At 40.4% G+C, this 12,392-nt stretch overlaps 1 protein-coding gene across 4 annotated transcripts in view; it reads left to right on the top strand.

The window, feature by feature from the left end:
* Window positions 1–12,083, top strand: part of rnf111 (ring finger protein 111) — a 35,254-nt gene extending 23,171 nt beyond the window's left edge. For 2 of the 4 annotated variants that reach the window (XM_074618170.1, XM_074618178.1), the window contains exons 6-16: window positions 408–602; window positions 851–1,242; window positions 2,687–2,939; window positions 4,082–4,445; window positions 4,538–4,663; window positions 4,998–5,115; window positions 6,509–6,589; window positions 7,453–7,548; window positions 7,813–7,899; window positions 8,300–8,403; window positions 10,527–12,083. In XM_074618170.1, the coding sequence (XP_074474271.1) occupies window positions 408–602; window positions 851–1,242; window positions 2,687–2,939; window positions 4,082–4,445; window positions 4,538–4,663; window positions 4,998–5,115; window positions 6,509–6,589; window positions 7,453–7,548; window positions 7,813–7,899; window positions 8,300–8,403; window positions 10,527–10,644 (1,934 nt within the window). In that variant the 3' untranslated portion in view covers window positions 10,645–12,083. The remainder of the gene's footprint in view (window positions 1–407; window positions 603–850; window positions 1,243–2,686; window positions 2,940–4,081; window positions 4,446–4,537; window positions 4,664–4,997; window positions 5,116–6,508; window positions 6,590–7,452; window positions 7,549–7,812; window positions 7,900–8,299; window positions 8,404–10,526) is intronic. The other 2 variants (XM_074618185.1, XM_074618193.1) reach the window with 2 other exon arrangements.
* Window positions 12,084–12,392: the final 309 nt, after the last annotated feature.

Below are 12,392 nucleotides of genomic sequence, written 5' to 3'. Positions count from 1 at the left end.
TGTGATGCTTTTTAATTTACAAATAACAACTGGTACATCATATTAAATTCATAAGTCTTAACTTCAATGAACTATTATTGTAAATTTCTTTGAAAACTAACGTAGCATAAAATAAATTACCTTAATAGTAGGATGATGCTTTAGGAAACAAAACCCACACAGTCGGATACAGACACATCTCCTTGTAGTGGGTTTAGATTTTATTATCAAATATTTACAAATTAAAAAAAAATTCTAATCTCTGTCTCTAATCTCGAGAAATGAAAGCTAACTGTTGTTTTGTCAAGGAGCTGTGTGCTCTTTATTTCTCTCCTTTTTAAATGCACAGACTCTGGTGAAGTGACGCACAATCAATGCTCATTAATCCTCCTTTTCTAAATTATCACCTGACTTTTTTTTCTCCACAGATCTCACAGTTGTGCCAACAACCTCTGGCAGCATTCACCCTCAAACAGTCAGGTCGTCCTCTTCATCATCCTCCCATCATGCCTCTACCTCAGAGCTCAATGATGCCCCAGGCCCTTCCACTAGCTGCCCAGGCTCAATACCTGAAAGTATGCACACACAGAGGCCCAGTGGCTCCACTCGCACGGCCACAGAGGGTAAGACAGGACATGGCATGTTGAAACCAGCTGCTGTAGACCATTTCATTTAGACTCTTTTCATGAGGCAGCTTTGGTTCAAAATGACTTACTCTCAGCTGCTGATATTACTAAAAACATTTAAACATGAAACTGTAAAAAGGTGCCATATGTCACCTTTATTTAAATTTAACCTTTTAACCTTTAAAAATGCTAACCTGCTGTCTCATTCTATATTTTTTCCTAATCATATACCTTCCTCTCATCAGATGACAGCAGACCAGGCTTGTCAGGTACAGCAGGAGATAACGCAGGTGCTGCCATGCCCAGACTCCCATCCTGCTGTCAGCAGCACTCCCCGTGTGGAGGGCCCTCCCCCGGTCACCTGTCCCTGAGCCACTCCCATTCAAGCTGCCTGCAGGCGTCGTCCTCTCAGCAGACCAGTGTCTCTCAGCACGGTCACGGTCACAGCCACGGCAGCGCTCACCACTTCATCCACCATGTCCATCACCCAGCTCCACAGCCCCCGGGCACCCTGCCCTTTCAAGATACGAGCTGCCCTGTGGAGCGCCCCAGTGCTCTGCCCGCATCCTGCGCTGGAGTCAGCAGCAGCAGCAGCAACAACAGTAGTAGCAGCAACCCAGCCCACTACCATGACCAGGTATGCCCACGCTGCATTCAGTAACAACATACTGGAGTTGTACAATTGTTTTTGAATTATTGCTGTTAGTGCCGTTTACTGTACTTAAACCTGGTATCCCTGGCCACCAAATGAATGAATTTCATAGGCCTGTCAATTTATTAAAATATTTAATCTAATTTATCACACATCCGTTCAAAATGTACCTTAAAGGGAGATTTGTCAAGTATTTGATAATCTTATCTTAGTGGACAAATATGTTTGCATTATGCAAATGTATGTATATATTTATTATTGGAAATAAATGAACACAAAACAATGACAGATATTGTCCAGAAACCCTCACAGGTACTGCATTTAGCATAGAAAATATGCTCAAATCATAACATGGCAAACTGAAGCCCAACAGGCAACAACAGCTGTCAGTGTGTCAGTGTGCTGACTTGACTATGACTTGCCCCAAACTGCATGTGATTATCATAAAGTGGGCATGTCTGTAAAGGGGAGACTCGTGGGTACCCATAGAACCCATTTTCATTCACATATCTTGAGGTCAGAGGTCAAGGGACCCCTTTGAAAATGGCAATGCCAGTTTTTCCTTGCCAAAATTTAGCGTAAGTTTTGAGCGTTATTTAGCCTCCTTCATGCCAAGTGGTGTGATATGGTTGGTACCAATGGATTCCTTAGGTTTTTCTAGTTTCCTATTATGCCAGTATCTTCACTCTCTTTAAAACTGAGCCCGTTACAACCTAAAAATCGAAAGTTGGGTTAATGCATTAAAGAAATTAGTGGTGTTAAAACAAATTTGCGCTACCGCGTTATCTTTGACGGCCCTAAACATTTATGATAATTTTAGCAAAGGAAGGCACCATTAGCAGCCTCTAAACAGCTAACATTGTTACCAGTAAACTTTACTTTTACTTTAGTGTAGTGGTGGCCTTAAGGCTAGAGAAGGAGGCTTGTGACTGGAAAGTTGCCGGTTCAATCCGCGTGGACTGTTGGGACAAATGTTGGTGGGGAAAACAAAATCAAAGACCTTAACCCCCAACTGCTGCAGTGGAGCAGCTCATATCAGACTGTGGGTTGTACTGGGCAGCTTCCAGGTGTGAATGTGTGTAAGTGTGAGCTTGATAAGGGCCCTCCTGAGAAAGAGAATATCCCTCTCAGTGAAGCTAAATATCTAAATAATTGTTAAAAAGGTGAATACCATATAAACCCAATGCCCAACGTCAATTAAAAATGGTCTTGCCACAATTTCATACTATGCTAACTTCTTCCTTTACTTTGTCAAAGCTCAACTATGCATCATCCTCTCCTCCTCCCCCTCAGTTAGTGAAGGTCGTGTTCCAGCACTAATGAAGATGCTCCATCTTGAAAAAGCATTTAGCTCGAGACTGAGGGAAACAGAATACATAAAGGAGAAGTTTGTCCTTCTTTCTATAACATCTCCGCCTTCCTTCAACAGCAAACTCTGCCAGTGGACCTGAGCAACAGCAGTGTTAGGACCGGTGGAAACAACGGGGCTAGTTTCCATGGCAGCACCTCGGCCTTTGACCCGTGCTGCCCAGGCTCCACCTCACGGCCTCCTGCTTACGTTTCCCAGGCCACCCCTGGGCCCAGCCAGCCAGCTGTGGTGGACTCGTTCAGCTCCACCATGGTGGCTCAGCCCCAGCCACAGACACAACCCCAGCCCTGCAGGCATTACATGCACCCCTCCTGTGAGTATACCGCCTCCATGCAGGACAGGAAACCAGACATTCACCACTGGTTTCCCCCTTTTGGTTTCTGATTTTTTTCCTCAAAGGAGAACACAGGGAAAGTGATTTACAGAGCAGATATGCATGTATGCTGTTGCAGACAAATAATGGGCAATGTAATTTCAGTTGGACCTTCCAAGTGTCAGCATGGTACTTGCGAAAATTGGCAGACAGCTGCACTTCTGGAATCTAATGCTAATAGTAATTAACAGAGCCTGGTGGTTAATGTGCCAAGTGCTGTGGGAACGGTACCAGGCAGAAGTAGTTAATTGCTCATTCTACTCAGAGTAGCTCAGTGTGGAGAGTGACGCGGTGTGACAAGACTCTCTGGTGGGGATGTAATAAGAGAGTTAGTTGCTGCAGGAGCCCACGCTCACCTCTCTCAGGCCTGCATTGCTTGGACGAGTAGCAAGTCTGCACCCAGAAGAGCTCCCAAAACAAAGGAATAATGAATATTTATTAATGACTCACAGGAGTGAACTCTGATCGTTTTGTTTTTGCCAGAGAACAGAGAAGAAGGTTTGTGTCCACAACAACATAAAATGCTACAAAGGCATCATCTCTAACATGACGATGTTTGTAATTAAGTCTGGTGACATTCTGTATTAATGATAACAAATCCCACAAAATTACCAACACCAAAAAAAAAACCAAATTGATCCCATTAAGATCCCAGCAAGTGTTTCCTGTGTAGCCAAAGCCTGATGTAGCTTAATCCTCTGTGTTGAAGAGCTCCATTGTTGCTCAACGAAAGACATAAAGTGGGATTTGTGGATCCAAAAATGATTAAAAACATGTCAATGAGCCACATTGTTTGGACTAGCTGACATGTTTTTCTTGATTTGCAATGAACTCTTATATATACTCATTAATGCCTTTTTTTTTTTTTTTTTAATTAAAGTAAATATTCGTGACTAGTTTTTAAAAATGTACACCTTCAGTAAGAATGAATGGACTTGGGGTTGAGTGCCACATACAGGCTGGAAAAGTCTGAAAGTATTGACGGAGAGACATTGTTGGCTTTGGTCTTTCCATGGGATTTGTTAACAATAACACAAATATAGAGTATCTTATCCTTATTTTTTCCTTTTCTCTTTCCTCAGATGGCTCTCTAGCACGCTCACTGCACCATCAGCAATCCTCCGCCTGTCCCCATTCCCATGGGAACCCCCAACTTACACCTCAGCCCCCTCCCCAAGGCGATTATGTCATTCCCCACACGGTCACCTTTCATCCGCCACTGCCATCCCACCCTTCAGGCCACCCCGTGCCCCCTGCTCCTCCCCCTCCTCTATCTACCCACCACCTCTCCAACTCAAGTGCCCCACTGGCCCAGCACCTGCCTGCGGACCACCAGACCCTGCCGCACCACATGCCGGCGCTGGGGGCCTCGGTGCAGAGGCTCCATCAGCACGAGATGCTGCAGAGGATGGAGGTCCAGAGGCGCAGGATGATGCAGCACCCCACGTGAGCACCGCCATCACCTAGCTGTTTTTCTCCTCATCCTGAGCGTTCATATTAGTGTAAAAGATAAAACTGTGTTTTCCTTTTACCCACAGACGAGCGCATGAGCGTCCGCCGCCACACCCCCACAGAATGCACCCCAACTACGGCCATGGACACCACATCCATGTGCCACAAACTATGTCTTCCCACCCTCGTCAGCCTGAGCAGAGAACAGCATGGTCAGTACCAGAGGCAGATGACTCGTTTTAGTTTAATGTCAGCTAATCAAATATTACACATTTTGAATGGTTGTTTAGTTTTATGTTCAGATTAGAGACATTTTTGATGTAATGACGACTTATGTTTTGTGATTTTGATTCTCAAAAACACTTATCGATTTTTAATTAATAGTTTACATATACCAGGACAGTTTTCCTAAAATTTTATATATTTTTTTTAAATCGCAATATATCGCAGTATATTGAATCGTATCCCCCGTATCATGATACGTAACTTATCGCCACATTCTTGCCAATACACAGCCCTAATGGTTTGTTATGTGTTTGTCAACAGGGAGCTTGGCATCGAGGCTGGAGTGACCGTGGCACCGTACCCTTCAGGACACCTGCACTCCCACCTGCCCCACTACCACCCTCCCCCCAGACTGCACCACTTCCCCATTCCCTTCATGGTGAGAGAGAAGCCCTCAGCGCACATGCATACATTAGCATAAATGAGGAAGAACCACTTTTATATGAAGTCTGGCTTAGATTAATGGTGTTGGCCCCTTATTTATAACATCAGTTATTTCAAGGATGGTTTGGTGAACCACATGAATAATGCATTAGCAATTAATAGTATCTCATCAGGCATTTCAAGTGCACACTCAACAAATCCACAGGCCTTGAGACAGACCATGTGCGAATGTAGTCGACAGTTTCCTGAGGTTATTGCTTTTTTTTTTTTTTTTTTTAACTTGGTCACCCTCAAACATCCGAACATTAGTTGTCTTCCACAATCAGTTCTCCTCTGTAGCATTGATGCAAGCGCACAGAAAGTCAGGTTGCTGTTTTGCCAAATGCTTTGAGCATCACAGCGTGCAGGCTCAGAATTAGGAACCAAAGGATATGCAAGTGAATTTTGATGAACATTCTCGGCAGAGTTCATTAGTTTTAATTTGTATACATCTATGACCTTCATCACTACATATTTGCCATGTGAACACATTCAGAGGCCCCTCTGATTTGCTTTGAAATAAATGATCTTGTTAAAACTCAACTTAATTTTAGAACTGCTATGACCACTTACAGCATACACAAGGTAATAGTTCAACTTAAAGCGGCTGTGATCTATATCAAATGGTAATGCAAAAGGGGTCGTTCATAATGATGAGCTTACAAAAGAGTTAACGTTTGAATCTGCGCCTCCCATCGGCTTTACGGAGCTTTATAGTAAGTTTCAGCTCATTGTTTAGCTGTCCGGCCCACAACTTTACTGTTTTAGTTCACCCTCGCAGCGTCACAGTACACTGCTCAGCACCAAACAGTAGACAGACACAGTCAGCGACTAGCTGGTGATCATAGTGGAACATTTAGCATTTATTCATATTAATGTAATAATTATTTCCCTCAGAAGAGTCCAAAAGGAGAGAATTGGACAGTAAATGAATCAGGTTGCCAGAAACACAACTCCAGATAAATGCTAATGTTGCTCCGTAACTGCTGGATGTATACATAAGCAACAGTTTGCTAAAACTAACAACTTAAACTGTGTTGATGTTGTTAACACAAGGGGACAAAATATTTTTATTTGCAGGTTTAATGTTATTCTCAGAGAAAATGCCAGTTACACAAATACATTAATACAGCATAGCTCAAAGTCAGATGACTCAGGCACTAATAGCACGCATTTTATTGAACGCTCACCAGAAGCTTAAGAGAAATATATGAAATTAAAAATGTATAGGAGCTCTTTGATCCAGAAGGATTAAATGCATTCAGTTATGAGAGAGACATGCTGAGATTATCCTGAGAAAATGTTTTCCCAAAGTTAAACAAAATGTGTTTTCTTTTGTCCCCTCACAGCACACTGGCATATCTGAAGTGACCTACCCGCACATCCGGTACATCTCATCTAGAATGACTGGCTTTGGAAGAACCTACGAGGTGAGTTTAATCAGTCCCGACACAACTCGGGCAATTAAGAATAAATGTATTACTGTTTTATTCATCACTGCTGTCATCAATATTAACTTTATAATTGCCTTGACTCATCACCGCATGACTGATCACTGTTTTCATACTGTTAAAATGTGTCCTCATTATAACAGTAATAACATTATACACATTAGAGTTTATTTGTATCCACAGTCCACAGCTGTCAAAGGGAAAGCGGGTTATAATGATATAGTGGAAGTGCATACAAAGAAAAGGTTTTATGCCTTGACAACTATGGTCTGCTACAACCGTGTCCTCTTTTAAAAGCAGACTAAAAACCTCTTTTTTCGTAAGCATTTAGTTGCGATTAGTATATGGTTAACTTTTATTATAGAATCTGTATTATTATTTCCTTTTTAATAATAATGATGATAACACCTTATCTTATTCCCTTTTGAAAAGCCAAGATTTAAAGGGGATATATCATGAAAAACTCACTTCTTCAATGCTTTTATTCATACATTTGGGTATCTGGAGTACCCACCAACCCACAAACTGTGAAATAAGACAACCCAGCCAGATGTTTGTGAGCTCATTAGAATATTTCGCCATCGGTTTCAGAACTACTATGAGAAAAATAATGTGTTTCTTGAACATTATAGCATGTAAACATGTTTTAGTAGAAACCCAAAATACAAGTATGAACCTAAAAATGAATGAGCATGATATTTCCCCTTTAACTCTGAAAAAAACACCAATGCAGAAAGCGATCTACCCAGGTGTGCTGCAGAGAGATTTTAATCCGCTACAGAGCCAAAATGTGCATCTGTGCATCGTTCTCACAGCAGTTTGTTTGTAATGCATCCATTCAGGACCTGCTGCATTTAGAGGAACGATTGGGGACTGTGAACCGAGGAGCCTCTCAGGGAACCATAGAGAGGTGCACTTACCCACACAAGTACAAAAAGGTGAGAACCGATGAGTATGTGTGTGTAGCTATGTATGTATTGTTTATAAGATTTTGCAGATACTGTGTATAGTTGTGCATGTCTGTTACAGTTTATTCTGGGACAGAGTGCGCAGTGGTCTTTTGTGCTCATTTCAAACGTCTGATGTTTCAGCAAAATCCTGTAGTGTGTTTTAGATTGCAGCTGTGAAGACAAAAGTTTCCTTAGAGGTTTCCAAATGCATCTAAACAAGCAATCTATCTAACACCCTGCCACCCAATACAGAAGGTGTTGGAGAGAGACATTGACCAAGAGTTAACCCCTGAAGCTTGGGCATCTATTGGGAAAAATATGCACGCAACCCCAGAATCGGTGAGAAATAATGAACAAATCAATTTGGAAACATGTCTCTGCTCACTTGTACAGTTAGTAGTAGTTAGTAGTAGCCTTGGGGGCCAGGGAATTCGGCTCTAGAATAACTTTGATTTGGATCATTTTTATTTGTTTAGCATAGAGACAATAGATATAAAGTTTTCTGTTTTCTGGACAAAATGACCATTCTCTCTGTCCCCAAAGGAATTTGTTTTTTTGTTGAAATGTTTGTTCTAAACAATTATAACTCTTTATAGGCAATATTATACTTTTATACAAACCTAATATGTACTTGTAATGTTACCACAGTGTTTAAGTTGAGCAGTTTAAATGTGTTAAACAAAGTGGAGTAATTAATAAGATGTTAATAGTCATGTTTCCAAATGTTTCTCACAAACAGAGAAAGCTGCATATTAAGCAAGACGAAGACGAGGGGGCAGACGAAGACACAGAAGAGAAATGCACCATCTGTCTGTCAATACTGGAGGAAGGGGAGGATGTCAGGTAAAGAGCTCCCCTCCTGGGTGTTTGTTGCTCACAGTTTTGAGTGTGCTCAATTACGCTTCCAGGGGCGTGACATGTGGGATGGCAGGTGTAGTTGTTCCATTTTGCCACCGTCTCCCGAGATACTTATTCTTTTGAACCCAGAGGTATAGTAATCAGCAGAAAACCCCAGAGTGCCTTAAAATTACCGGCCTCATGGAGCTGCTTTTTGGCACTCGTTCAGGTTTTTTTTTAAAGAGGAGTTTCTGCCCTCTGTTGGTATAAAAGGAGGTGATGAATTTAAGAGGTTTTTGCTAAATTATTCAGTCATCACCAATAGCATTTCAATGATTTTGAGTATACATTTCCAAACTGGTCATTCAGGTAAAACGGACACAAATTTATGTAAATTTTTTTATTTTAGATTTGTTGGTTGGTTCATTAATCCTTCGTCAGCTAAATAAATAGGTTTTGCACATTTCTGATGTTGATCTTGTTGACGTATTAATGTTTTCCTTATCGCTAAACTTTGCTGACTAGTAAAATATCGCTTAAGTATCTCTTCACTTGCGTTCATCATTTCTACTTGTTAAAAGTACTCAATAAAGATCAGAGGGCAGCGGTCTCTGGTCGGGCCTGGTCTGTCTCTTAAGCTCATTTGTTCCTGATATATAGGGATGCACCGATCTGACTTTTTCAGTCCCAATAGCGATCACGATACCTGGGCTTTGGGTATGGACCAATACCGAGTACTGATCTGATTCCAGTGTTTAATTAATAAGCTGTATGCCTCGCTGTGTGGGAGTGACTGGGATCATTTTTTTATTTGTAAGGAAACATCCGACTTGACTTAAACATTGCTTTTCCTAACTTTGTAAAATAAATAAATAAATAGATATAAATTTAAATTGTTATTTATTATTAAAATAATAAATCGTACACCAGCAACTTGGTAAAAAAATCTTCATAATTTAACAGGAATTACAATTCAACTGTAAAACTTTTAAATGCAGCAACAAATTGGTCAAAACTTAAAACAGGAATTAAAAATCCAGTATATAATGTACACTATTTAGTATATAAACATAGAATTGAATAGAATGGCCACATTGTCACCGATATTTGATTGAGTCAGTATCGGCCCGATATCAGTATTTGTGCATCCGTATTAATAAAGATGAACATCTTTAAAAATTGGGTCAGAAATAATAATATATGTTTTTTTTGGTATAGGTTTGTAACATATGTTGCTAAATAATCAGCAAATAGTGCATCTATTGGGGACTAATTTCAGCTGTGGATTTGGTGCTCCAGTGAGTATTTACTGCAGCAGGACAGTGTATGCAAGAGTGATCAAAATAAACAAAAAATGGATTACAGCAGCCCACCGTGATGAAAATGAAGGAAAATGTCTCCTAGTGTAATGGTGGGACTCACTTATGTGTTTAATAGTTTCTGGACAACAATGGAGCTCTATAGAGTGTTGCAGGAATGAGTCCTAAAACCAGGAAATGAGTTGGCATTTTAGCACTTCCGGTTCCCTCGTCTGGAAGTCAATGGGTTTTTAGTTAGATGCCTGAAATAAGGCCTGTGGTTAACACAAGCTGAATAGATTTTTACATTTTATTCTATGATATAAATTTCGTCAGTAAACATCCCACTCGTGAATTTTGAAGCTTTTACGTGGCTTAAAAAGGAGGTTGCTAACAAGTGGCTAAATGAGAAACATCATCACGCAGAACACTAGTCCCCCTTTAGCTTAGTGGTGGTGAGGTGAAGTCATGTGACCCTAGTGTAGTTCATCCATAGCCCAACGTTAGCTTTTTACTTCTGGCGATTGTATTTATGCTTAAAAAAAAACATAAAAGTGTTCATTTGGGAAAAAATTCCTGCTGAACAAAACGTGTAAGTATCATAAACGTTTGTTTGCCACAGAGTTTATTTTCTGCAATAATCCAAAATCCAAAGGAAAAATCCAATTGGCTGTTTGTGGAGGGAACCAGGGCGATGCTAACTTCCTGAATGGCCTACAAAAATCTGTCATCCCTGCAGCACCCAGTATCCAGAGCCTGAGCTTATCCCCCTGTGCCATAAAGACAGTACTTGTTGGTTTTAATCTATTCCTCTGTGTGTCTCCCCTCCAGACGCCTACCATGTATGCACCTCTTCCATCAGCTGTGTGTGGATCAGTGGCTCCTCACCAATAAGAAGTGCCCCATCTGCAGAGTGGACATTGAGGCGCAGCTGTCTGCTGAGAGTTGATGCTGTTTTTCTAAACAACCCCTTTTGTTGAAAAATTTATTTTGAGATCATATTAATTTTCTCTTCAGTACTGCAGTCAACCAAAGATGGCATGAATTACCTGCGCAGCTCTACTACGAGAAAATAAAAATAAAACACCTGACAAAAAAGCATTGAGCCTAGAGTGCCAGCTATCACATATTACTACAACAGCTAGAATTCTCCATTAAGGGTTTAAGATTTTATTGTATTTATAAAGCTTTTATGTAGCTTTTGATTGTTTCCTCAAGTGTCATTTTTGTTTTTCTGCATGTTTCCTTGCAATGCATTTCTTTGCACATATAACGTGGGCTTAACACGGCCTAACAACTCGCAGGTGAGGATAGCTGCTCTAGTAAAGATGCATTTCTGTAAACCTAATGCCTTGCTTTACTAGAAATGTCACCCTCCAGTTTAAAAAAAAACATTGCAGGATTCATTTTACCAATCATTGTATTGATTAGTTTATGTTTAGAAGATGTGGATTGTTAGTGAAAGATGTTTTTTAAGTAAATCAAGACATTCCTAACTAGGGAAATATGTTAATAACAGATCAGCTGCTGTATTAGTGCACACCCAGTATTTCTAGAGTGGAAATAAACTCCAATGTTCACCTCACCTCCCAGAATATGCACATGCTTTGCTACGATCACACCGTTCCCTCCAAGCACCTTCATTTGACTAAAAAAAACACACCGTTATCACCGTCATCTGATGTATTTTAGAGAACAAAAAGAATGTCACACCCCTCTCTCTTGACTGTTCCTTCTAAACTGAGCGATTGTTGCTATGAATCTTCATTTTGTGCAGATGGTTATCTCGGTTTCTGTAAGATGATCTCAGGTCTACGTGTGTGTAAGACGTTTCACATGAGCCTGCAACCTGGGATCGTTTTTGTCAATTTGATACCGGCAGTGGCGTTGACTTTTAAGTTCCTGTGTGTGTGTGTGTGTGTGTGTGTGTGTGTGTGTGTGTGTGTGTGTGTGTGTTCAGAGGGAAATACACAGCTCAATTTGGGATAAATATTTACTGTTTGTTCTCACACTTCAAATACCATTTTATCCACCCTCCCTTTTGTCTCTCTGTAGTTGAGCAGCAGCGTCCATTTTGGCTGCCGCGGAAAGAAAAACGCTAATACTGTTGACTAACTCACTCGCATAGACTTGCACAAGAGAGAAAAAGGTAGGAGAGTAGTAGTGAATATGACAGTGCACTGAGGCCATGTATTTCCACTCTGATATCTGAATATTAAAAAAGGAAAAGAGGAAAAAAAAAGAAAAAGATATTTTGAATGGAGTGTTGAAATGCAGTACTTAAAGCAGGTATCCATGCATTCATTGACTTAAAGGCACCAGGATCATATTCTGTGGGATTTATATTAGTTTTAAAAAATAATATTAATAAACTTGGATAACTCTTAATTGAGTCTTTTCCTTGGTGTCCTCGTTGGAAGTCAGATGTCTGAGTGAATGTTGATGAAACATCTTTTTAGGAAATGTCATTGAGAACACTGTACAGTATGTCGTAAAAAGACGATGAATCTGAATCAATTCAAATAGAGTTTAAAGAAAATCATGAGCTTGTTCAAATAAATGATCAGATGCTGCCCATTTAAAATGCAATTACAGTTTTAATAGTTACCCTGGGTAGAAAAAAAAAGCTTTGTTTACATAGAAAAATAGTTAATTTTGTAGAATATGTTCTCTTTTTCTGAGTTGTATTTTTAAGAT

Source organism: Sebastes fasciatus, chromosome 2, assembly GCF_043250625.1.
Source record: "Sebastes fasciatus isolate fSebFas1 chromosome 2, fSebFas1.pri, whole genome shotgun sequence".
In the NCBI taxonomy this organism is placed as follows: domain Eukaryota; kingdom Metazoa; phylum Chordata; class Actinopteri; order Perciformes; family Sebastidae; genus Sebastes; species Sebastes fasciatus.
This window is presented reverse-complemented; position numbering and strand designations above follow the sequence as displayed.